The 25,768-nt window shown below is 38.1% G+C and overlaps 1 protein-coding gene across 1 annotated transcript in view; it reads right to left on the reverse strand.

Annotated features, from left to right (window-relative positions):
• Positions 1-25,768, reverse strand: part of MYO16 (myosin XVI) — a 331,490-nt gene that overhangs the window by 84,427 nt on the left and 221,295 nt on the right. The window contains exons 22-25 of the mRNA XM_054162913.1: positions 16,952-17,104; positions 16,140-16,340; positions 3,915-3,990; positions 1,090-1,265 (exon numbers count right to left, since the gene is read on the reverse strand). Of these exons, the coding sequence (XP_054018888.1) occupies positions 1,090-1,265; positions 3,915-3,990; positions 16,140-16,340; positions 16,952-17,104 (606 nt within the window). The remainder of the gene's footprint in view (positions 1-1,089; positions 1,266-3,914; positions 3,991-16,139; positions 16,341-16,951; positions 17,105-25,768) is intronic.

The raw sequence follows: 25,768 nt of genomic DNA on the forward strand, positions 1-25,768 counted from the left end.
GCTCATCTTTCGGCACATGGGCACAGCCTGTTCCTGTGCCTTCAAGAGTTCCTGTTTGAAGTAGGCCCAACCATCCTGGACCCCTTTGCTCTTAACAGCTGCTTCCCAAGGTACTCTCTGGGTTAGTTGCTTAAATAAGCTGAAGTCTGCCCTCTGGAAGTCCAAGGTAATGGTTTTGTTGTCACTATTCCTTGTTTCCCTGCATATTGAAAACTCCAGTATTTCATGATCTCTGCACCCCAGACAGCCTCCTACCATCACATCTCCCATCAGCCCTTCTCTGTTTGAGAACAGCAGGTCAAGCGGGGCCTCACCACAGCAGCTGTGCCAAGAAGCTGTCTTCCATACACTCTAAGAACCTTCTGGACTGCCTCCTCTCTACTGCGTTAAGCTCCCAAAAGGTATCTGGAAGGTTTAAGCCACCCACAAGAACAAAGGCGGGTGATCTTGAAACGACCTCCAGCTGCCTGTAGCTTCATTTACCTCCTCATCCTGGTTAGGTGGTCTATAACAGACTCCAACCAGGATGTCAGTTTTGTTAGTCTTCCCTCTGATTTTTACCCATAGGCACTCAAACTGTTCATCTTAACCTCAAGTTCTGCGGTGTTGAGCAATTCCTTAATATACAGTCACTCCTCCTCTTATCCCTCACCTGTCTCACCTAAAGAGCTTATAACCGTCCAATGCAGTGCTCCAGTCATGTGAGTCATCCCACCATGTTTCTGTAATGGCAACCTCATCACAGTTTTCCTGGTGTACCAAGGTTTCCATCATCTTTATAGATTCATAGAATGGTTTGGGTTGGAAGGGATCTTTAAAGGTCATCTACTCCAAATACCTTACAGTGAGATCTTGCCTAATGTTCTGTTCAGAGAATCCAAGAAAGAGGTTCTTGAACCATCATTGTTAGTGGTAGTCAATTACAACGTGTTAGTTCTATTACTTTAGTGTTGATATTCAGTATTAAATTATTTTACTAGTTTAATAACTACAGAGAATGAAGCAGAGCACAAGGAGCTTTCAGAAATTACAAAGTAACTGGAAAAAATCTTCAAACCACAAAGAGCAGAAAAAATCCTAAATTCTTACCTTGCTTAGCTCAATATATTTCTTTGCTTCTCCACTGGCGCAGGCTACTGAAGTTTTTTTATTCAGCATAGATGCTTTACATCCTTTGATTTTAAGGGAGTGGTATGGAGGCACAAGAGATCCAGTTTGTGTCAGCTTGGACTGGAACAATTGATTGATGACTACATTTTCACTGGCTGGGAAAATAAGAAATTAATACATGAAGATAAAATACAAGTTAGAAAATTATAGCTATTGTATTTGGAAATAAAGAGGCATACAGTAGGATACAGAATTAAATAGGGACACTTAAAGCAAGTGATCTAGCCAACAAATAATTATATTCTGTTAGTCATCAAAGAGCATTCAATATCTAAGGATGGGAAACACCAGTAACACTATTTTAAAACAAATTCAGGTCCCATGCTGAACAAAACAGGGCAGAACACAAAGGCTTTCAGACTATGATCTGTCTAAATTTAATTACTTATGTGATCATCATCTCTGAATTTTGTTCCTTTATTCAAGTAACATAAGAGATACATTCTGTGTAAGAGTTACCTAACACATAGTGTTTAGAAATGCTCAAGGCACTTGACAGAAAATAAATTATGAACACTCACTGCACCACGAAAACTCAACAAACCAAACCTAAAAAGAATTCTACAAAACATAATATGTGAAGAGGTGGGAAAAGAGAAGAAAACAAAACAAAACAACAAGAAAGGCAAAGTGAAAGACTGGGTTCATATGTCTCTACATCAAGACCACGCCTGAAAATATTTACAGGAAATTCCATACATATGTTTTATGCAGTGTTGATAATTACTATAAAAATACAGTTTAAAGAGGTGTTTTTAAAAATAAAAATCTGCATTTTAAGACAGATAGGATACTTTATATTAATTTTAGTCATAGAATCAGCAAATGGTAAATTATCCTTTATGAGATTATGATCATAGGCTTTTAAAAAATTAACATGGTAATTACATGCTGCTTGTACTGCCACAGCACCAGTAAGCATTCAAAACCTGTTGTGTGATACTTCCTTAACTATCTTTAACTTTTATTGCTCTTTTTTAACTAACACACTGAATACACCCCTCATGTGAGGAAGAGAAACAAAATTAAAAATAGAAGGAAGAATGTATAAGCACCATAAATAATATAATTAAGTTTAGCACAGCAGGTATGAATTCTGAGTTTGCTCTTTATTAGTCATCTAAAGGTATCTTAATATATTGCTTCAATGCAATAGATTTGCTTCTCTTTCTGCGATGATTACAATTTCTTACTTAACAGGAATAATAAAGTGAAGACAGTAAAGCAGACCCTTAAAACAATTTTAGCACAATCAGTGGAGATAGTAAAGTTCTGTGTATTGAAAATATGGATAAATGTAGTATGTAACATTATGAAAGGCATTAAAATGACATCCTCCCAATTAAAACAGATGAAACCTACATCAATAGTCTCTTCTGACTTATATTTATTGGACAGGTGTGTTCCACATTCTTATGCCTGTATGCAAATTATTTTTATGCTGTTAGCATGTTAAAACATTTTGATTAAGGAACCTAAAAGAAAAATCAAAGGAAGCATGCACTTAAGGTATACATCCACATAACTTATAGAACTGATCCAAAAGGAAATATGTCACTGAGAATCAATAGGTTTTAAGCCTAAGTGATTTTTAAAAACTAGTAAATAATCTGCCTTCAGAATTTTTCCATTAATTATAATTGTTATCATTTGACTTAACTATATATGTACTGCCAGCATATCCAATATTTTATATCCACTCCTCTGTTTTTCCCTTTTAACAGCTGCAGAGACGAATACACAAAAAAACCAACGAGAGAGCAAAAAGAAGAACATGCAAGAGAACAGAAGAATGCTTTCTCTTGTAGAGCATAATGGAAGTTGTCACATCTTCTAATACTCTTTGGCAAATTATCATGTAAATTCCAAGTAGCGAGAATTGCAATGCCTCCAAAACTATAATCAATAGGATTATATTCAAGATAATTTTTTCCATTTCTTTCTTCATCCTTAATGTACACCATTTGCTGTTAAAATGCATCAATAATTTTTCTAGAGAGTATAGCTAATTTAATGATAAAATTGCTAATAAGCAATACATTGTAACAGTGGGGCTGATTTGGCAGACAAATACGGCCTCTAAAAGGTCTTTAATTCTATGGAAAGAAACAAAAGTTACATGAAAGACACTGCAGTCTTTGGAGAAAAAAAAGGGGAAATAATGTCTCAGGATACACTTTTCCTGGGGGAAAATGTTTTAATTTACAGAAAGGGTAAATGATAGAGTTTTTAAAATAATCTAATTATGACTCATTAATAAGAGAAGATGCATTATTATTAGGCATAATTATACAATATGCACATAGAAAGTTATTTAATTTTGTATTTCAGTGAACATTTATATCTGTTCAATGAAAAAAGAATGCCCACAAGTTTCTGCTTCTGGAAAAGTAATCATATAGTGAAGCTCATCCCACTACAGTCTCTGATTTTGGGAGCTTTATTTCCTCTGCTTATTTTCTGGGATTTACTTTTGTTTTAATTCATACTCAATGATTTTTTTTTAAGTCAAACTCATCTATCACAATGAAGGCCCTTTATGTTCATGAATTCCAAAACCTTTCTAAGTTAGAGCAAATTTCAAACAATGTGCATATATTTCAAAAAGATAAAGGATGCTCTTTTTTTTTTTTACTTAAGATATAAAATATATAAATTTATCTTAATACTAAAATGAAAATTAATGTCAAGTCATAATATTTTCATTTATAACAAACACAGCAACAACAAAAACATTTACTTACTTTTCATTACAAATACCAAATTTTGTGAAAGGGAGTCTTTATTTTTTTCTATTGCATCACCAATATCATAAGTGACCTATAATAAAATTTGTAATATTGTTAGTAATGAACAATGCATCTTTTAAAATTCTCACAGCACAAGAAATGAAGCTATGCGATTTCTTTCCACCCAACAATTAAACAATGGCACTAGATAGTGTGTTTTATTCTTTTTTGTTTAGTGTTAACAATACTAACCAGAAGAACTGGTTCTTGAACATTGTGTGTCTTCTCAAGTATACACACATTTCATCAGACTGATTCTAAAACATTTCCAGAATGCAGGACAAAGTCTAGAGCAGAGCAACAGACAGTGATCTACACATCACTTTCACTGTAGGATGAGCAAGTTGTTCCCAGATGACAGATCTCCTTGTCAATGGGAATCCAAACTGTCTACACCAACCATCACAAAACAGTCATTTAGTAATCAGAGTCCCAGCCCACAACCAAGACAACTTTCAGCCATTTATATGGCCTTTGAAGGCAAATTCAAACTATAGGTTATGTACAAATCCCATTTACCTTTTTAACAGCTATGTATGTAAGGACTTTGAATCACCTTAGTTGCCCGATGTCATAATTTCAAGAACAGACACCTAGATTGCCACTCCATCTCTCATATGATTGCACATAAACTCTATTACATGTAGTAAGCACTCTGAGAAGTGAGGAAAAGGCAAGGCTCTAGCCAGAGTTTCTGAAGGTACATCCAAAATGAAGAAATATGACCAAGTGGCTATTTTAACATTGAGCCCATCCCAGGAGACACTGTATAGAAAAGCAACACTAAGCCAAAAAGCAATCACTGAGACCACGGTTAGTTCTTTTAATTTTTATGAGGATGGAAGACAAACAACTAGTTACAGGCTTTAGATATAAACACCTCCAGCTTCCATGGTAGTAGAACTGAAAGAAAATTTTTAATTTAAAAAGGAAGGCAAATACTGCATGCAGTACCACTAGGATTAGGCAGACATTTAATAGGAACTCCTTAGAACCACATTTGGTTTTATATATCTTGATACCATGCTCTTACCTAAAGCTCTTATAAAATATTTTATTTGATCTACATCCTAAACCCCCTAGATATTTGGGGAAAATTTTCCATGCATATTTAATAAGGATGTAAACATGTAATTAAGATTAGTAATACTAATCAATACATTAATTTTGTTTTCCGTAGGGTCACTTGACAATTATGTAATGGTATCTTAACAAAAGAGATTATATGACTTGGGAGGGTGTAATCTGTTATTGCTAGTAATTGTGAAATGATGTAATTAGTATGGCATCTGACACAGAAAAGGTATAACAATAAAATTATGTTCTTTTCCATGACAGATGCAACATTGTATAATTTTCTAATTGCACCTCCTAAGAACATTGTGGCCGTTTGACGCTGTGCCTTTAAGGAAGGGGCACACTGGCTAAATGTTTGTAAAATATTTTGGTATTCTAAACGAATTTCATTGGCCAAGGATTGTGGGAGGTCAGATTGGACCCGGGGGAGCTGGGAACTTTCTCTCAGTCTTCCTTCCTTCGCTGTCCCTCTCGGCTGGATCTGCTTCTGGGATTCTGGCCAACTAAGATAAGATACTAACTCCTGTGCAAGGCCTTTCTTCCTTTCCTGCCCTGTTAACCGTCCTCGTCTCTTCTTCTACCTCTTTGGGGGAGAAGGGAGGTAGGGGGTTGAAGGGGGCACAGGGGGAAGCCCCCTCTGTGGGGGGTCTGATTTCTGGTTGAGTTCATTTGCTGTATATTCCTGTATGTATTGTAAAATACCTGTGTTTGTTGTGTTACATAGAATCTGTTTCCTTGTAAAATATACTCTCATTTCTCCGACTGGGTTTAGCCGTGGTCTCTTTCTCAGTGGGGGAGGGAAAGCAGAGCCTTTCCTTTCAAACCACCACACTCTTTTTTTTATTGGCGCCCAACGTGGGGCGCCAAAAATGTAATGGGTTGGGGCAGATCCCCTCCCCACCACAGGCAGAAATAACGACTCAGACAAACGGATTGCAAAAGTGATGAAAGTTTAAATAGAAAGCAGTGAATGTTACAGAACACCCAAAGCACAGTGACAAAGAAAGATCCCATCCCCACCTGAGGGTGCATGCAAAACCCCCAGGGCTCCTTCTTCCCCCTCCCTCTGCTGGGCTAGTCTCAGCTGGCCAGGCCTGAGACTGCCCATCCCCCTGTGGCCTTGGGCCTAATCAGGCCCATGGCCGGGAGATCTCTCCCCCAGTTACCAAGTCTCGGAGAGGGAAGGAAAGAGGAAGTGCCAGACCCCGCACTGGATCTTATAGTGGTGCAAAGAATTATGGTAGGAAATACACAATTTCCTGTGTCCATCCCTCTGGGCTGGACTTCTGGACACAGGAAGTGAATGCACCAGGGGGGCACCCAGCTCAAACTACAACAAACATACAACATAGTTACCAAACTATTAGAGTAATTTAAGTCTACTATTAAATGCTTTTAGTGTAGTTAAAGTAAATGTTCTACCATACTGGTCCATAAAAGATAATTAACAGAACTTATTTGACTCATCCATAATGCCAGCTCCTAACTGAGTGTCTTAGGCTTTGAAGAAATTAGAAGAAGAGAGTTAGTGTTGGTGGGGAGAGTAGGTAAGTATAGCAGTGGGAGATAGTATATTATGATTAAGTGCCTAGAATGAAATAGGGAAAAGGTTCACTACTGGTGCAATACATCATCAACTTCTAGAATTATATTCATGAGACATCTCTCATATCACATAAAACACATAAAAGTTAGCAGGATTCCCTTTTATGAAGAAATTTCTAACTCTCTTAACAGTTTTCCCACAGACTTGGTAAATTAATTCACTGCCTAAAGACATGAGAACTGACTCAATGAAGTGGTACTCTAGGGTTTCATATTCATTGCCAGCCCCACAAAAGAGAAAAAAGAAGTTATTTTATTGCTGCCTTCTTTTTTTTTTTTTTTAATTTAATCTTGCCCTAATCAGAGATGCCAATCTACAAAGCACTTCGCCTAAAGAACATCATCCTTCATTTTCTTCCACTGGGTTTCTAAAGTAAACCCAGCCAAAACTGCACTGATTGGAGCTCACGCACAGTGGATAGTTATTCTGAGAATACAAAAACCACACAATAATTCAGACAGGAAATTTACACCTACTTAGATCATGGTTTCAGTATTCTAAAACATACCTCTTATTCTCAGCTATATTTATTGCAGCTGTTTGCTCTATATTGCATTACATGATGAACTCTTTGGAGCAGACAGTATGCAAACATGTTAACCAAAGGAAACAAGATCTTTGATATTATCTGAACTAGTTGAACTATTGTTACTAGACCAGATTAATTGGCCATTGGAATGTGCTGCCCAGGGAGGTGATGGAGTCACCATCCCTCGAGGTGTTCAAAAAAGGATTGGACGTGGCACTTGAAGCCATGGTTTAGTTAGTCATGAGGTGTTAGGCAATAGGTTGGACTTGATGATCTCTGAGGTCTTTTCCAACTATATTGATTCTATGATTCCATGAAGAAAAGGACTGGATTTGCTTTTCTTGAGTTAAATTTACAGAGGAAGAAAGCTTAACCTAATCAGAGTGGTAGTGGGAAGGCCAAATGTTCATCTATTCCTGAATATTTATGGGAAAATATTGAGGAATACTTCCATTCTGCCTCCCACCATTTCCCCTCTCACCTTCCAGGGCTCTTCCCATGAGGCAGCTCTTGACCTGCAGGCTGTATCTCATTTTTGTATTTAATATCTTTGATATTTCCTCGAGTCTCTATTTCCAGAGCTAATTTTTCTCAGTAACATTTTCAGCCTCTATAACACTATGTGGCGAAGAGTTTCACTAATTACTAGGCATGTGAAAAATACTTAATTTTATTTGCTTTGAACCTATTTTCTGGTCATTTATGATTTTAAAATCAACATAAGAACTAGTAGAAACAAAAGTTAAATAACAACACCCAGAAAACATGAGGCTCACACATCAAATGTGCATAGAGCTAACTTGGAGAACTGTGCATTCCTCTCATCTTCTTACATGTTCTTGCTTTTCCACTTTGTTAATTATCCTCACACCCATTATACATCTTCCCTTCTGAAGCATCCGTATGACATTTGATTTTGGTAAGGGACTTCATCTAAGTTTTCTGGATTTCCCAATAGACTTTATCACAGGGTCACCTTTACACATTTTTTTTAATCAATTTCATTAAATACTTTTTTTAGTAAATAATTTTTTTATCTTGTGGTAGGCAAAAATCACTCATAGTCAATGGCAGATCCAGCAGGAATCTTAAAACAGGCTAGGAAAATGCCAATTGGAATGTTAAGGTTGATTTGCCTGCTTTCACAGTTAAAAGGGAGAAGTTTACCATTTTACTAACAAAACGTAACTCAGAAACTCACAGCTGAAGGAGATGTTGTAGAGAATACGCCCAAGGAGAATTTCAGAGCATAGAGAGTCACTTACAGTTGTTAACTTTCTGCCAGTACTTTAATGCAAGTGATGGGTTTGGAGCACAAGCCCTACGAGGAGAGGCTGAGGGAGCTGGGGTTACTTAGCCTGGAGGAGACTCAGGGGTGACCTTATTACTCTCTACAACTACCTGAAGGGAGATTGTAGACAGACAGATGTTGGTCTCTTCTCCCAGGTGGCCAGTACCAGGACAAGAAGACACAGTCTCAGGCTGCACCAGGGGAGGTTTAGGCTGGATGTTAGGAAGCAGTTCTATACAGAAAGAGTGATTGCCCTTTGGAATGGTGGGCTGCCTGGGGAGGTGGTGGAGTCGCCATCATTGGAGGTTTTCAGGAAAAGACTTGATGGGGTGCTTGGTGCCGTGGATTAGTTGTTTAGGTGGTGTTGGATTGGTTGATGGGTTGGACGCGATGATCTTGAAGGTCTCTTCCAACCTTGTTTATTCTATGTATGTATTAAAATGCTTGAATGTGCCATTTTTTTTTTAGCATCACTGGGCTTCTCTCAAAGCAAGTTTTACTCAGTTATGAGTGAGGTAAATAATTTCATATGGTCTGTAAAGTCTTATTCTAACACTGTGATAGCTTTATATATAAACCAGCAGATATTTAGGGGAAAAAATAAATAATAATAAAAAAAGGATAGTGTGGGGATGTGCTGTATTATTTTCTCTTGTAAGTGAAAGTCCAAACCCAAGTCTACTTAAAAAAAGAAAGATAGAAAAAGTATGAACATGTCAGCTAGGTAAAAAAGCAAATCTTTGTCAAGTAACCTTTATAGGCCTTGGTATAGCTTAGCCTAGACTGAGTTGATTGTTGTGTCTGGGGATTCAGCCTGGGGGAAAAAAAAGTACAAAAATGAAAGCATCCTTATTGATTAATCCATCTCCTTTTGGCTTTTGATTTAGAGGTTCAGTTTCAGAGCCTGCCTGGGACCTATAAGACATTTCAGAGACGACTGCCTTGGTGAAGGTGAGAGGTATTTTTGAAATGCACATAGCTGAGAAATGGCACAGACATTGATCTGCACTTAAAGAACATTATGTGCACTGGTTTATAGAGCAAAGAAGTTGGCCTTTAGGTCTGATCAGTTTATTACAGAAATGGAAGTCAAAACAGTGTCAAGGGGCTTATTTGATTTGTTAATTCCAAGTACAAATTTAAACTGCAGAAAGCTTAAATTGTGATGACCCCTTACTCACATTACAGGAACAAGGAGCCAAATAGCTCATTATTTAAAACACTTATATGTTAAATACCTGTGGTAGGTAAAGTTGTATCTCTTGGCATATTATTAATTCTTCCATTCAAATAAAAAAAAAAAACCCAACAAAACAAAACAAAGAATTTTGAACCCTCAAGGAAGTTCGGTGATGGAATGTTAGTCTTCAAAAATCACAACTATCAGCACAACTGACAGTTCAGACAGATAATTCATGTGAACCCTTTGTTACAGGACAGTACACAATGGAAATTATCAAAAGAAGTACTTAAAAATTTAGTATTACACATTTTTAGTATAGTTACACGTAATGGTAAGATGTATTGATCAGCTGCACCCATAAGGTAAGCTTGCAATATGCAGCATAGAACTGGTTTGCCTCTCCTCTCATGATGCTGTTGGGGAGGCAGTGAAAAGCAGCTGAGAATACCCATCAGAAGGAAAGTAATGTCTCAGATGAGCAGAATTTTTCCGGAGCAGCTCAGAGTGACAGTGTTCAGGGAAATGTATAAAACAACCTTCGAGAAAGCCTTCCACTAAGGTTTTTTTTATTTTTTTTTTTTCAGTTGTTCAAAACCTAAATCATTCCTTTCTACCTTCTGCCTGAACAGAACAGATAAGCTTTTTGTCTTCTAGCCCTCGGATACCAAGACATGAAACAGCTCTCAGAAGAGACTCATAATATGTCAAGGCATTGTAGGATTCTGTTCAGCTGCAAAAATTAAAACTGGGAGATAAATACTTGATGTGATCAAATACTGATGTTCACAGTGGCCTTTGCTGAATATGTATTCATATTGTTAACTACTGTATTGCATTGTTCATGTATAAAAGACAGATTTAGTTGTGCAGGCATAATAGTAAAATTCAAGAGAAATTAATAAAAAGTTTTCTTTCTTCTGTAGGTTCATTCTGTCACATTTGTGTAATGTAGTATTCTCTCTGCTTTCACTCAAAAATCTCACCCTTATGTTGATTTCTTCTGTTCTCCTCTTTTATTCCATTTTCTTATTCTAAAACAGTAAAGAAAGTAAAAAAAAACCCCAAACCTCCACCCCCCCAAAAAAAAAAACAAACCCAAAACCCACAAAAAACCCCAAAGGCCTCTCAGGATGATAGCATATGTATAAATTTTCTCAAAGTGTCTTGGAAGAGGTATTAACAAGACAGATAAACCAATTTGAGTCACTGCCACTCTCTCCTCCCTCCCCATTTTATAGGGTCTGGGTATGAGGTCGAGGAGCCAATAGGCAGGTGCCGTTAAGACTGCCTGGAAGGGGTGGAAGCTGGACCCTGAGCCTCACATTTCAGAGAAGCAACTGCATGTGTCAGGCTATGAGGTCATGTGTAGTTTTGCTCACCATAAAGCATTTTGAACTGATTGGCAGGATTTGAATAGCTAATGTGCCATTGGGCCATCAGTTTTCAAAAAGGGAATTTATAGGGGAAGATTTCAAGAGCCCACATGTTCTTTGTTTCTTTTCTCTCTCTCTCTCTCTCTCTCTCATCTTCTCCCCCCCTGTTCATTAGTGGGATTCAAGGCAGCAACAAGTACCTATTTGCTCCTGTCTTCAGGGCAATTATCTTCTTTTCTCCTAGCAGCATAGTGTTTAGATCTTTGCCACAGAAGTGTGTGTCTCTCTCTCTCACTTCCTCTAATTTTGGATTACAACTATGAACTCAGAGCATTGCTTCATTCAGCAAAGGTTTTGCTAGTTAACAGCTCAGTGGTTTGTGAGTAACTTACTCTAATTTACCCAGTTATTTGTAACCTGTTGGTTAGCTCTGTTGTGAACCCGAGGTGGTCCGTCTCGCATTGCTGTTTTGCCCGCATGAGAAGTTTCCAGTTTGTTCCTCTGTATTCCAAGTTCTGATTATTCTAGACTGTTATTCTACTGTTTATTAGCATCCTATTGTGTGTAATTGACCTATCATCAACCGGGGAAATGAACCTGGATCAAATTGGCTTGGAAAAATATTTTTTTTATATTTAATAAATCATATTCACATTTTATCATATTTCCAGCTTTTCAATTTGATAAAAACTAATTCACAAAGCACTGGTTTTGCCAGAAATTTCAGTATGGATTCCAAACTTTTAGAATTTGTTTCCTTACACATTAATCTGTTTTGTTTTCTTCCTGTAGGCCTTCTAAGACTCACTTTGACCTCAGGTTTTTAATCTTTTTTTCCATTTTCAGCTCCTTCTCCTTTTTCTCATTACTGCCGTTTCTGGAATAGTCTAAGTCTAATTAGGATGGGGCCAACAGTAGGTATGTGTAGGCCGATAAAAAGTTATTGAGTATAAAACATGAGGGAATGGGGAATACCTGACCACGCATGACTACAATCAATCGACAAGGCTTGATATTGGAAGAAAAAATAATGTTCTTATGACTATTATGACATGAAATGTTAAGATAGGAATATGTTAGAGGTCTTCAAAACAGCATGGGCATACGTGTATCAGCTATAGTTCTCTCTTAATATAAAGCAGTTTTGTTCACAAAAGACTGTCTACCATTATCAATTAAATATATAGAAGAGGTCTCTTCAGTGAAGTAGTGTTTTAATAGCTGAATTTTCCAGTATAACTGCCCTTGTGAATTGCTAACACAGCTACTGTAAGTGTCTGAGTAAAGATATGAAACCAACCCTTTCTGGACTTCACACTACATTCATAAATTCTGATCAAAAGAGTCCAAATTCCGAAGTTCCCCATGAGATTCATACCAGGGCCAAACCACAATATTAGAGTTTTGTTTGTTTGTTTGTTTTTTCTATAGATGGTTTGAAGCAGCAGCTGTTTCACATTGTCCACTGCATTTCAGTTGCAACTTTCGATACCTATAGAAATCAGGATGCCTGCATTCACCCTCAGTTTAACACAGAGCCTGCATTCAAGTGGAAATGCCTTAACAAACACCAGCCTGGACACAGCACCTGCATATAAATGATTAAGCCTAGAAGTGAAACATTTCATATTCAATTACCTGTCACATTTTACTAGCAATTCTTTTTCTACCTTCTGTGTCTGATTTATCTTTCAGTTATGCTCATGGAAATAATGAGAAGTTAGAAGAGTTATAATCAGTGAAAAATTGTGATAAGTGAGAATAAAATCAAGCACCCTTGTTTGAAATTTGGGAATCTCTGGAGGTAACGATGTAGAGAAAGATTGCTTTATACTTCACTTACTTTAGACTCATTTAATTGATACAAGACTATAAAAATGGCTTTCAAAACCTGCCAAACTGTACTGTTACTTTATATAATAAATTCTTATTTTTGAGTGACAATAAAACCTGATATATTTAAAAGCCTGATCCCTTAACGATTTTCATAATGCATAAATCACAAATGACTTGTATTAAAAGCTACTAAATATAGTAATAGCACAATCTAAAGAAAAGCATCAGCAGTTCTAAAATCCTAGTTCTTTGTATTCAACTTATCAGTTTGTGAAGAGATTATCAGTCTCAGAATAAACTCAATTTGTGTCATTATTTAGGACAGTAATGCTCTAAATACACATCATAAATCACTGGAAATTTCAGTCTATGATAGCCAGATAATAGTTCCATGAGATATCGAAAATGCAAGTGTCTTTAAAAATTTTGCTCAATCACTATTAACATAAGGAGAGATAAATAATTGTGTGGGAACTTTTCTGTTGCGTCAGCCCTGTGCAGCATTTTATTGTCATAAGGACGCAAAGATCAACCTGACGGTCTGGAATAGTTCCTCAGTCAACGTAAATCCAAGAATCTCTACTGACTTCAATAGAATGTGTGAATTTACATTACTTTGAGAGTTGTCTACTTGTTCATACTTTTAGATTAAATGTTGTTACCATTGGTAGCAAAAGCTCAAACCAAGTGTTAGTTTAGAAATAAAAAATCTAAACAACCACACAATACTAAAACACACATTAATGAAAAATGTACTCCCTGCCAGCTTTCATTTTAACAAATATTCCTACTGAGTGGTTTTCCAGAGAATAAGAAAAACCTTTTGTTGTTGTTCGGGTTTTTTTGTTTGTTTGGTTTGGTTTTGGTTGGTTTGGTTTTGCTTTTTTTTTTTCCCATTTTGAAGTAATGTGCTTATTATCCTGACTATGATTTTAATGCATCTGCTTTTATGCTGCTTCTGCACCAGTTTTTTGGTGTGTGGAACTTTTTTGGAACCTTTGTGGTACAACAGAACTCCATGGAAAAATAGTTACCTAACAAGTATAGAACAGATTTCTAAATTAAGTTAGGCATATGGAGTCTGTGGTTAGTTCTTAACTCTATCACTTCAAGTGCTAGTAAGTTTCACAAAATCTCCATTGTGCTGGTATTTAACCCCTTTGTGCCCACATTCCTATGGAAAAGTCCCAATAGTGAAAGTATTCAAACCACTTCGGCAAATAATTTGAGTCTAAGCAGAATGCCTTATTACGAAAGAGCCTCCAGGGATTTGTTCAGAGCATTTAGGTTAGGAATTTAAGCACCATGAAAACAATCTTAATCCCTTCCATAATGCCCACATTTCTGTCATTGAGCAGGAATAAATTTGCCTGCTTCAGAATTCTTCTCAATACTTCCATAGACTTCATTTCCAAATGAGGAGCCACAAAATACACCTTTCTGTGTGTATTTATATTATATTATTACATTGCTGTAAAGGACCCTAATCTGGTTAAAGGGGCCTAAGCATGCCCATTTGAACATCTTATCTGTTCTGGAGAGCTCAGGGCATATAATCACAGGATGTCAGGGATTGGAAGGGACCCAAAGAGATCATCAAGTCCAACCCCCCCTGCCATAGCAGGACCATACAATCTAGCTCAGGTCACAGAGGAATGCATCCAGATGGGCCTTGAAAGTCTCCACAGAAGGAGACTCCACAGTTTCTCTGGGAAGCCTGTAAGGGTCTGTGACCCTTACAGTAAAGAAGTTCCCCCTTGTGTTGAGGTGGAACCTCCTGTGCTGCAGCTTACATGCATTGCTCCTTGTCCTATCACAGGGAGCAAATGATAAGAGCCTGTACCCTCCCTCCTGACACCCAGCCCTCAGATATCTATAAACATTTATTAAAACCCCTCTAAGTCTTCTCTTTTCCAGACTAAAAAGCCCCAGGTTCCTCAGCCTCTCCTCGTAAGGCAGTGCTCCGGTCCCCTAATCATCCTCGTAGCCCTCCACTGGGCCCTCTCCAGCAGATCCCTCTCCCTCTTAAACTGGGGAGCTCAAAACTGAACACAGTACTCAAGATGAGGTCTCACCAGGACAGAGTAGAAGGGGAGGAGAACCTCCCTCGATCTGCTGGACACACTCTTAATACACCCCAGGATCCCATTTGCCTTCTTGGCCACCAGGGCACATTGCTGTCCCATGGATAACTTGTTATCCACCAGGACTTCCAGTTTCTTCTCCACGGGGCTGCTCTCCAGCAGATCACCTCCCACCCTGTACTGGTGCAGTTTATTATTCCTTCCCAGAAGCAGGATTCTGCACTTGTCCTTGTTGAACCTCATTTGGTTCCTCTGTGCCTAGCTCTCCAGTCTGTCCAGGTCTTGCTGCATGGCTGCACAGCCTTCAGCTGTATCAGCCAAGCCTCCCTGAGACATTGCCTCCCTGAGATATTACCCCCTGAGATATTAGCCTCCATGAGTAATATTACCCTGAGATATGGCAAAGCCAGCAATTTTTAATTTTGGTGACTCAGAGACAAGTCTTGAACACACCTCATATAAGTGGAAATTCTGGAATAGTATTGAAGAGCCTCCATGTACTTTGACCATACATCACAATGGGATCAGATTATCTAAATCATCTGATTGTCCCCTTAAGCACACACCTATTTTGTTTGTTTGTGGTTGTGGAGACAAATTGAAAATCAAGGAGTACTGGAAAGAAAAGGGCAAGAGGTCTATTTCACAGAATTGATTATGATTTTTCCACGAACACTGCAGAAGGCAGAATACCAAATATTCATCCTGTTTTAGTGACATGCTCAGAAACCCTTAGCATATTCTGGGATTTTGTAGTAAAACAAGTCTATAATGATTTTTTTTCTAACAAAAAATGTTTGCTTGTTTTCTACCAGATGCATGCTAGTATCCACAGTATCTACATATATGGTGTAGTATCTGCAGGGAATGTGTATTGTTCTGGAATAACATTTGAAAACAGTGTGACAGCCAGCTAAAATGTCATTAAATATATGTATACTCAGATATCTGAATCACCTGCTTCTTCATGAAGTGCTTACAATGAAGATATAACTTAGCAACAAGGATTAGGTAGCCTGAAACCTGCACAATAAGACAAACAATACAGATTTCATGCACTAGTTATTGAGATTCTAAATTGTCCTCTGAAAATTCACCACCAGAAAACAAATTATTTATAGTTAGGAGTTTGAGAAACCATGTAAAATTTTGTTTACTTATTTCCATGAACTGTATGTAACCAATCATTCAAACAACTTACCCTCCCAGCATAATGCATAACAGTGAAGGTGGAACCCTGATCCTTTAGGGCAAGGTTACCATTTCCATCTTTTGTGGAGGAATATACTGTATTTGTGTCTGATGTATCCAGGTAAGACTGAATGCGTTTAGAAAGACTCTGTTCCACTGACCAGATTGATTGGCTTTCTTCATCTAGCATTGACAAAAAGCCTGATGGTTTCTGAAATGAAAAATAGATTGTTCTCATTTTATACAGGAGCAATTGAATTTCAGTTGTTCCTTGCAGAGTAACACAGCTGTAATTTAGTAAACCAAAACATATATCACCTCAAAGGAAAAAATGGTTAAATTATTCTGGTAAGTCTCTAATGCTATGCACATGAAACAATTCTGAAAAAAAAAAATGTAGGGAATAATATTTAAGTTGCCAAAAATTATTACTTTGATGATCTCTTAGGAAACTGATTGAGCTATACGCAAGAAGTTATACTTCAGAAACCAGAATCAGGCACAAAAGAGACTGTCAGGCTTACATCAGAGACTTGTCAGTCTTATAGCTGCATTAACAACATGGCATGATACACAAAGGCTACACATTAATCACATCAGGCAAGAAGTTCCTGTTATACTCTCCTTCAACCCTAGAGTGTTAGAAAGATCTTTTAGCCTCGAGCTATGAGGGCAGTTATGATGGACCTTTTTATGGGATCTTTGGACCCACAACCTTCTACACAGATTCATAAACCAGAAAATGTAGGAAAAATTTGTATCAGTCTAACATGCAGAGACTGTGCATAAATATACATGGTGTACAACAGATCTGAAAACCACCTGAAAGAAAAAATCCAAGGCTGCAGTATGGTTAGCAGGAGAATACACCGTTTCCATGGCAACTCCCTCCTGTATACATTCTGCTTGCTCTTGTAGGAAAAGCACTTCATTGATGTACTGGTGTATCTTCTCATTGGTCATGTTGACACACAGCTATCGTAAAAACAAGAAAAAAATGAGTATTACAAGTTTACTGCATAATTCATCAGTGTAGGTTTCACTGTGCATCTCATATTGAATTTTCTGAAACGTCAATTCACAACATGTTATCTCTCAGCATACCATAGATTAGCAAGACCCTCGGGATATTTACATTTTAACAGCTATTAATATTAAATTGGGAATAAACAGCTTTCTGCCTGCACAGCTCATTGTGAATTCCACATAAGAATTATCAAATACTAGCACTGTCAAATATAGTGCAATTTACACTAATTCTATTGATTGAAGTAAGGTAACTCTACATATAAATCAGCACATTTAATATTACTCTGTAGTTTATATGCAAGAAGACTATATAGTTGTAACGGGCTTTAAGAAAAAATAAGAACATATTTGGTTAAGATCCTGACTTTATAGTTAGTTCAGTGTTAACAAAAACATTTGAACTCTGCTATCAAATATAGCCACTGAAGTTCAAAGCACTCTCTGAAGAACTTGTGTTTTGCCCAAATATCTTATAAAATACCCAGAGACAATTTACTAGATGCTTCTCTCAATTTTATTGCTATAATAATGGGAGGTTGACAAGAAAATAGTCTTCAACAGAAAAGTTCAAAGGCTGGAGAGATAAATAATGTAAAAGTATCTCAAATATTTCCTTTGATTGCCTTATAAGAGGTGCAATTCCACTTTTGCAATATAAATAGTTTAACAAGAATTTGATTTTCAATTAAAGCCAAGTGGGAGTTGGAAAATAAAAGGAAAAAAAAAAAAGGAAACATTTCATAACTTTATGGAATAAACACATTATTTTATTTACACAAAATAGGAAACTTCTAATTCTAAACCCCCCTCAATACTATACTATCACCAAGAAATTAAGCCAACGGAAACTCCTGAAAAAGTGGAGGAACACTCTACATGATGAATGATACACACAGTCTCTTTTCAGACTAAAGTAGTCACATATTTGTTTTGGCAATAAACTACATCTTCCATAAGTACAGTGTGTAAAAGCAATACCATGAATAAGTCATATTAAAAAATATGAAGTATTTAGATGAGTCCTAGAAGTACCTGGCTTAACCTTCAGATGAAGGAAAAGAACCCATGTGCACTAGCTGCCTGAATTTTCCATTAACACCTCATGTGAGTACAGTTAACTTGCACTTGCTATACATTGAAATAGACTAGTGTGAGTAACAGTAAGAAGAAATAAAAAACACCAAAATGTTTTATAACCAAAGATGTCACTAACTGTCTGTGCCAATATGTGACCATGCACCCAAAAGGCAACTTTGAATAAAACCACTATGTTTTAAAAGTGGGATTGCTAGAATTCAGATGGTTATTTTAGTAAGTAAGTATACAAATGACTTACATTTTCCACTTATTTTATGTAAAAAAAACTTTTTTGCTTTTTAATTTTGTGGCAGGCATAGTAAGCTTTACTGATCACATTCGGAATTCTAATTATAAAATCTTTTCAGAAGCTTCTTAACATTATTTTAGAATGCAAGCATAACATTACAAGCTTATACTTCACAGGATATATAAAGCTTGAAAATGATGCCCGCTGCGCATATGTTTATTTACAAATAAGTTACTTAGAGAATCACGCTGTTTAACTTTATGCAGGTATAATTTACCATAAGAAAAGTTGACAAAATCACTATAAACTCAAACCTCCTTTTTACCATGAGCCAATCTCCTAAAATAAATAAGAACAATAAATGTACTTGAGGACCTGTTATGCAACAACATCATTAAATTACATGGTTTGAGCCAAAGGGAAAGACTGTCAGTCATATCTTAAAAAGGTCTGATAGATAGCATCAGCTATTTATCCAAAAATAAGACACAGCATTTTGTTAAAATATATACATATATATGTGTGTTATGCTGCTAAAGAAAAAAACACATTTATAAATTCTACTGATTAGTACGTTATGGCATACACTGGAGTGCTTTTTAGTAATATATGCAACACTGCCATTCAGATTGACACGCTTGCCATAATGACAGTAAGGTTCTGCAAATTAGTCCAGAAAGCAAGCTCAAGCACTGCAGGCTGCTCCAAAGCTGCTTGCTCTAGCAGTGGCTGCAAGTAACAGCTCTGCAGAAAGAGAACCAGGAGACCAGCCAGAGACTGCTGAAAAGCAAGACATTCTGATCCTATCTTTCTCTGCTACAATATTTTATACAATGTGCTGCAAAAAGGTAGTAAAATGAATACTTCAAATTTAAAGCTTGACACAGGCTTACATAATTAAAACAGCAAAAATGCAGAAATCAGGTGAAAATGAACACTAGCTTTGCAAACTCAAACTTCTTTTGCCTTCTGTCACAAGAAGCATTACATAAAACAGTATGTTTTCTGTCCAAGATTATGAAGAGTTCAGAAACCTGTGTTTTTTAAACATGTATTTAATTGCACCTACACAAATTAGATGGAAATGTAATAGTAATAAAAGAAAACACAATGACAATTTTACCTAAAACAAATGTTGTGGGAATACCCTTAAGCATTGTATATTTGCTTTAACTTCCAGCATTGCTCAAGATTATCTATGGTACCTATTGTCATTAAACATGTTTAAGCTATTCTTTACATGCCTCTTACTGACTCCATTGTATGTCCCTTCTGTAAGAAATCCTTTCCAACTGAGCTGCTCATGCTTAGTTAATATGAATGGGAAATTTCAACCCACCACAGTATTTTAAATGAACTGACAACAAAACCAGAGCCCATTACATTTCCTCTTTTAAGGTATCAATTAATAAATATCCTTGTGCACTGTTTTACTAATCAATCACAAACTTAAAACAACTGGGAATATCAGTTTGACATAAATTAATTTATTTTTGGCCACAAAGTGTCCACCATAACAGAATAAATTAAAAATAAAATGGGAATGTTTGGTCCATGATAAGATAACTTTACAACTGAGTAACACTGATTCTCCAATGACTGACTGGAGCTCTGGACAAAAAAATCGTGTTCTGCCCAAATGGAAAAAAAATGTATGCAGACTGGAAAAAAGACCAAAGATAGGGAGAGAAAGCAAGGGTACCCCCATGAACAAGAACCATCCCAAGGAACTGGGTCAAGGAACAAATGAAAACAGGATTACCAGGCCTCTGAGTGCAGGAATCAACTTTACAGCCCAAGCAGCTTTTCCTGAGACACAAATCCCATAGGTCCATTCTCAGGGAATACTATGGCAACATTAGTTTCCAGTCTCATCTCTAGCTGCTCCTGACAGGACCCCAGCTCCGGCTCGCTGTGTCAAGGCTGCTGATGGGTGACATTACCAACCCTGGCTCTTCCAAGAATCTTTAGCCCTGTAATAGGGTGCTGATCACATACAGCATACTAGTTTTGCTGAGACAGAATCACAGGCCAGCCATGAGCTGTAGGGCATTAGCAGTTCTGAGTCAGCCAGCACAGCTGACTTGAGCTGGCTCACAGGTGTATCTCATATCATGAGCATCCCACTCAGTACAAAGAAGGAAGTTTCCTCAGGGGAGCGGAACTCTGGAGTCTTCTGCTCTGGCTCCTTTTTATCCTGCTCTTCTTCCCTATCCCCCTCTTTAGGACTGCTTTCCTGACTCTTGTGAGAGCTTCACTTTTGATGACTATAGCTCTATGTATCTTGTATTGACATGGGTTTTAATTTGGCTATTTCATTAAATCTCTTTTCATTTTAACCCATGGGGCTTCTTGTCCTGATGCCCTCTCTCTGCTGGGGTGGGGTCATTGGGTGGTAAGAGTAACCTTGGACTCATCATGTTGCCTGGTTCCTTGATGACAAAGACTAGCTGGCTCTTGCTACTCCACAGCAAGAATATTAAAACCTTCAGGTGCATGAAGGTTACAAAGCTTGGACTTTAAAAAAACCTATTACTTTTCTCTGTTAAATGCTAAATTAAGATAGTACATTACTATCTGTTATGCTATAGGGAGTAAGGTATGCCCCAGCACTAGGAACTGCAGTGGGGGATTCTCAGTTCAAGTCTCTATGTAGTACTGGAGCTCAGTGTGCACCAGCAGCCTATTACACAGGCTGGTGCAGAGGCATGAAGGCATCTGTGCTCTGGACTGGCAAAACCAAAGGCGGCTTTTTTTCCTCTGCATAAAATGAAACACTGGAATGTTCCTTCAGATGGGGCAAATGTAAAAGCCTGGATGCATACCCTCCCATCTGCTATAACTGAGGCTAAAATGACTGTAACATGCACCTTTTATCTATTATCTATCCATCTACAAAATAGCCAACATGTGTTTACATTTGGATAGATAGAAGTAGTCTTGGGGCTGAGGGAGTGTAATTTAATAAAAATATTCTGTCAAGCCTATTTTGGCTAGGAAAGGTCACATGACAAAACTAAATGAAATCTCAGCAGGGTTAACTAAAGAAATAATATGCTGAGAAGTTAAAACCTATCATACCTAATCACAAAAGTAGGTGAAAATTCCTGTGACCACAGCTGAGTTGTATGAGCTTCTTTGCTTTATTGTAATGACTCTGAAGTCCTGTGTAGGGCAAGCAATGCTCTGTCCTCTTGAACCCAGCTGGCTCCTACTGCAAGAGATGGGTCTTGAAAGTCCCCTGAAAAGGAGACTCCACAACCTCTCTGGGCAGCCTGTTCCAGTGCTCTGTGACCCTTACAGTAAAGCTCTTCCTCATGTTGAGGTGGGACTTCCTGTGCTGTAGTTTACATCCATTGCCCCTTGTCCTATCACAGGGCACAAATGAGCAGAGGCTGTCCCTTTCTTCTTCACATCCAGCCTTCATGTGTTTATATACATTTATTAGATCCCCTCTCAGTCTTCTCTCCAGACTAAAATGCTCCAGGTCTCAGCCTTTCCTCATAAGGCAGTGCTCCAGTCCCTTAGTCATTCTTGCAGACTTTCATTGGGCTCTCTCAAGTAGGTTGTGGTGGTTTGAAAGGAAAGGCTCTGCTTTCCCTCCCCCACTGAGAAAGAGACCACGGCTAAACCCAGTCGGAGAAATGAGAGTATATTTTACAAGGAAACAGATTCTGTGTAACACAACAAATACAGGTATTTTACAATATATACAGGAAATAAACTCAACCAGAAACCAGACCCCCCACAGAGGGGGCTTCCCCCTGTGGCCTCTTCACCCCCCTACCTCCCTTCCCCCCCAAAGAGGTAGAAGACGAGAAGAAAGGGGAGTCAGTACAGCAAGCGGAGGCCTATGCACAGGGAGTTAGTTCTTACCTTTTGGCAAGAACCCCAGAAGCAGATCCAGCCGAAAGGGACAGCGAAGAAAGGAAGACTGAGAGAAAGTCCCAGCTACCCTGGGTCTAACAATCTCACCTCCCACAATCCTTGGCCAATGAAATTCATTTAGAATACCAAAATATTTTACAAACATTTAGCCAGTGTGCCCCTTTCTTAAAGGCACAGCATCAAACGGCCACATAGGTCCCCCCTGTCCCTCTTGAACTGGGCTGCCCAGAACTGGATGGAATATTCTAAGTGGGGCCTCAATAAGGCAGAGTACAGGGGGAGGAGAACCTCCCCCAATCTGCTGAACACACTCTTCTTAATGCACCCCAGGATCCCATTGGCCTTCTTGACCACAAGGGCACATTGCTGTCCCATGGATAACTTGTTGTCCACTGGGAGAGATAATATGGATGCACTTCAGTCGGTATAGAGTTGAATGGGAATCAAGAGACACTTGACTGTTCCGGTGAACAAGTCCTAATTGGAGAAATCACTCATTCCCTATAAAAAGGATATATGTATACTTTCTTCTGCTAAACTTTTAAGAGGTCTGCAGAGGTAAAATCCCATGCAAGAGCTAAATGCATTATTTAGCAAGACCTAAGTTTACCATTTGAAACAGACAGAGAGAAACGACTACTACTGCTCTTTTTGATGCTTCCACAACTAAAGGTCTCAGTATCTGTGGAAAGACTCCATTTACTGCAGGTGGAAGAAAAGCTACTCTTGCTACTCTAAGGTCTGGCTCTTCTGATACAATAGTTTTCTTAGAAATAATTAGGGGAAAACAGTACAGGCAACTTTATCAGTCTTCCCTCTTGCTCATTGCTCGTTACATTCATTGGCCTGGAGTTCTTTCAGTTTGTGTTGCATGCTCCTGTGGTCAAAGAATATACTGGCATAAAGCATTCCTTGACTGCACTATTTGGAGCTGTGCTGTGAAGGAACCATGAATAAGATTGTTTTAAGCTCTACCAGAAGAAAAGTAGACATTTTCTACTTTTAAAGGAGTGCAGACTGAACTGTAAACAAATATATTCCTGCTCAAACAAGGAAACCTAAGAAAACATTGAAAGCTAAAATTGAAAACTGACACTGCTGGTTTTGGTAGAACACTCATATTTGCTGAATCACAAAATGAAGGCCATTTCTGTATAGGATAGGACAGATAAATTTGTGCTTGCTTCTGACCATGTTCCACTGTAGCTGTATGCATAGCTCCTCTGGCACAGCAGGTATGCAGCTGCTCTTGGAAAATGCTATTCCCAAGCTAATGATCAGTCCAAGGAAGTGATTGTAAATTATAACTGGGGTGAGCTGAAAGTCTACTGTAGTCATTTACCATAGCTCAGCTGATAAGCAGTAACTCACTGAACCCTGGTAATTCAGAAGCTTTGATCTTTATTGAGCAATGATTCCCTTGGACTGTAGCTTTCACAAAACACCATCCCCCATCTTCCAGCTTTTAAATTTCATAAACCAAGCAACCAACCAAACAAAAAAATACAAACAAAACTTCCAGATAAACAACTCCATCCACTATAGCCTATTCCATAAACTTATTTACTGTTATCTTATAATTAAATGTCCTATTTTTGCTATTAGAAATAGGATATATCCCACATGTTCCATAAAACAAAGGCTTACCAATGCTCACTAAGTACAAGAGTGGCTGGAGAGCAGCCAAGCAGAAAGGGACCTGGGGGTACTGGTTGATAGTAGGCTGAACATGAGCCAGCAGTGTGCCCAGGTGGCCAAGAAGATCAATGGCATCCTGGCCTATATCAGGAACAGTGTGGCCAGCAGGAGCAGGGAAGTCATTCTGCCCCTGTACTCAGCACTGGTCAGGCCACACCTTGAGTCCTTTGTCCAGTTCTAGGCCCCTCATTTTAGGAAAGATGTTGAGTTGCTGGAACGTGTCCAGAGAAGGGCAAAAAAGCTGGGGAGGGGTTTGGATCACAAGCCCTGTGAGGAGAGGCTGAGGGAGCTGGGGTTGCTTAGCCTGGAGAGAAGGAGTCTCAGAGGAGACCTTATTGCTGTCTACAACTACCTGAAGGGAGGTTGTAGCCAGGTGGGGGTTGGTCTCTTCTCCCAGGCAATCTGTGACAGAACAAGAGGACACAGTCTCAAGCTGCACCAGGGGAGACTTTGGCTGGATGTTAGGAAGAAGTTCTTCACAGAAAGAGTGATTGGCCATTGGAATGGGCTGCCTGGGGAGGTGGTGGAGTCACCATCACTGGAGGTGTTTAAGAAGAGACTGGATGTGACACTTGGTGCCATGATTTAATTGATTAGATGGTGTTGGGTGATGGGTTGGACTTGATGATCTCTGAGGTCTATTCTATTCTATTCTATTCTATTCTATTCTATTCTATTCTATTCTATTCTATTCAAAACTGAATATTTAATACTGGTTTTAACTTCTAATGCTGCCTTCTTTGTACTTACGTCTAAAACTTTTCCCCTTGCAAGCTGCAAGTCACATCATTTTGACTGAACAAGCTATCAGATTCTCGTTGTAGACATAATTAACCTTACTTTTCTAGTTCTTTGACATCTGTTGTCCTATGCATTGGTAAAGAATCTTTTCTAGACCATTTCTTCATTTGCCTTTGACATTTCAATACTTTAATGCCTTCAAATTCCAGCACACTTACCAAAGTGAACAAGTTATTCTACTTGTTTTATCCAGCTCTCTCTTCCTCAACCATCTTCAAGCACAGTCTATTAAAAATAATTGCTTAAATTGACATTAGTCTCTTAATTATGATATTAAACTGTCTATCAACTGACCTGATTTGAAGCACCAGAAATATTCATGCATCTGCTGGGAATGTCCCCAGATTTCAGCAACCAGGAGGCTTTAACATTTCTTGACAACAGTTATAATTTGGTTTTGTTGATGAAAGCAGGAAAACACATCACAAAAAATGCTTTGTCATGTTAATTTGAAACAAAGGTTCATTTTCCCCAAATTACTTCTGTAATGCCATTTAAAGATATGTTAATTTAAACGCGATGAAAAAGGTATTTTTATGGCTTCTCCACTGCTTAGCTGCAGCATTTAGTGTTAACATTCTGCAATCACAGGCCTTGACGCTGGGCATGTTTGCAGACATGATGCAATGTTTTGCATGAGGACCCTATCTGGGCTAACAAACCTGTTTATCATTAGGGATAACGAGCCCAGGCAGAGTACTGAACTAGGCTACACTCCCAGACAGCTTGAGCTTTTGAATTCAGGCTGGTTTGGATATGTCTGCATGATTACAATGTGCCATGTAGAGATTAAAAATGCTTTGATTCATTGAAACTGCAACCTATCACATCAGGAATCAACTGTGTTACTCACATTATACAGTTCATATAAAAATGAATTTTGTAATTCCCTCACC

Source organism: Dryobates pubescens, chromosome 7, assembly GCF_014839835.1.
Source record: "Dryobates pubescens isolate bDryPub1 chromosome 7, bDryPub1.pri, whole genome shotgun sequence".
Taxonomy (NCBI): Eukaryota; Metazoa; Chordata; class Aves; order Piciformes; family Picidae; genus Dryobates; species Dryobates pubescens.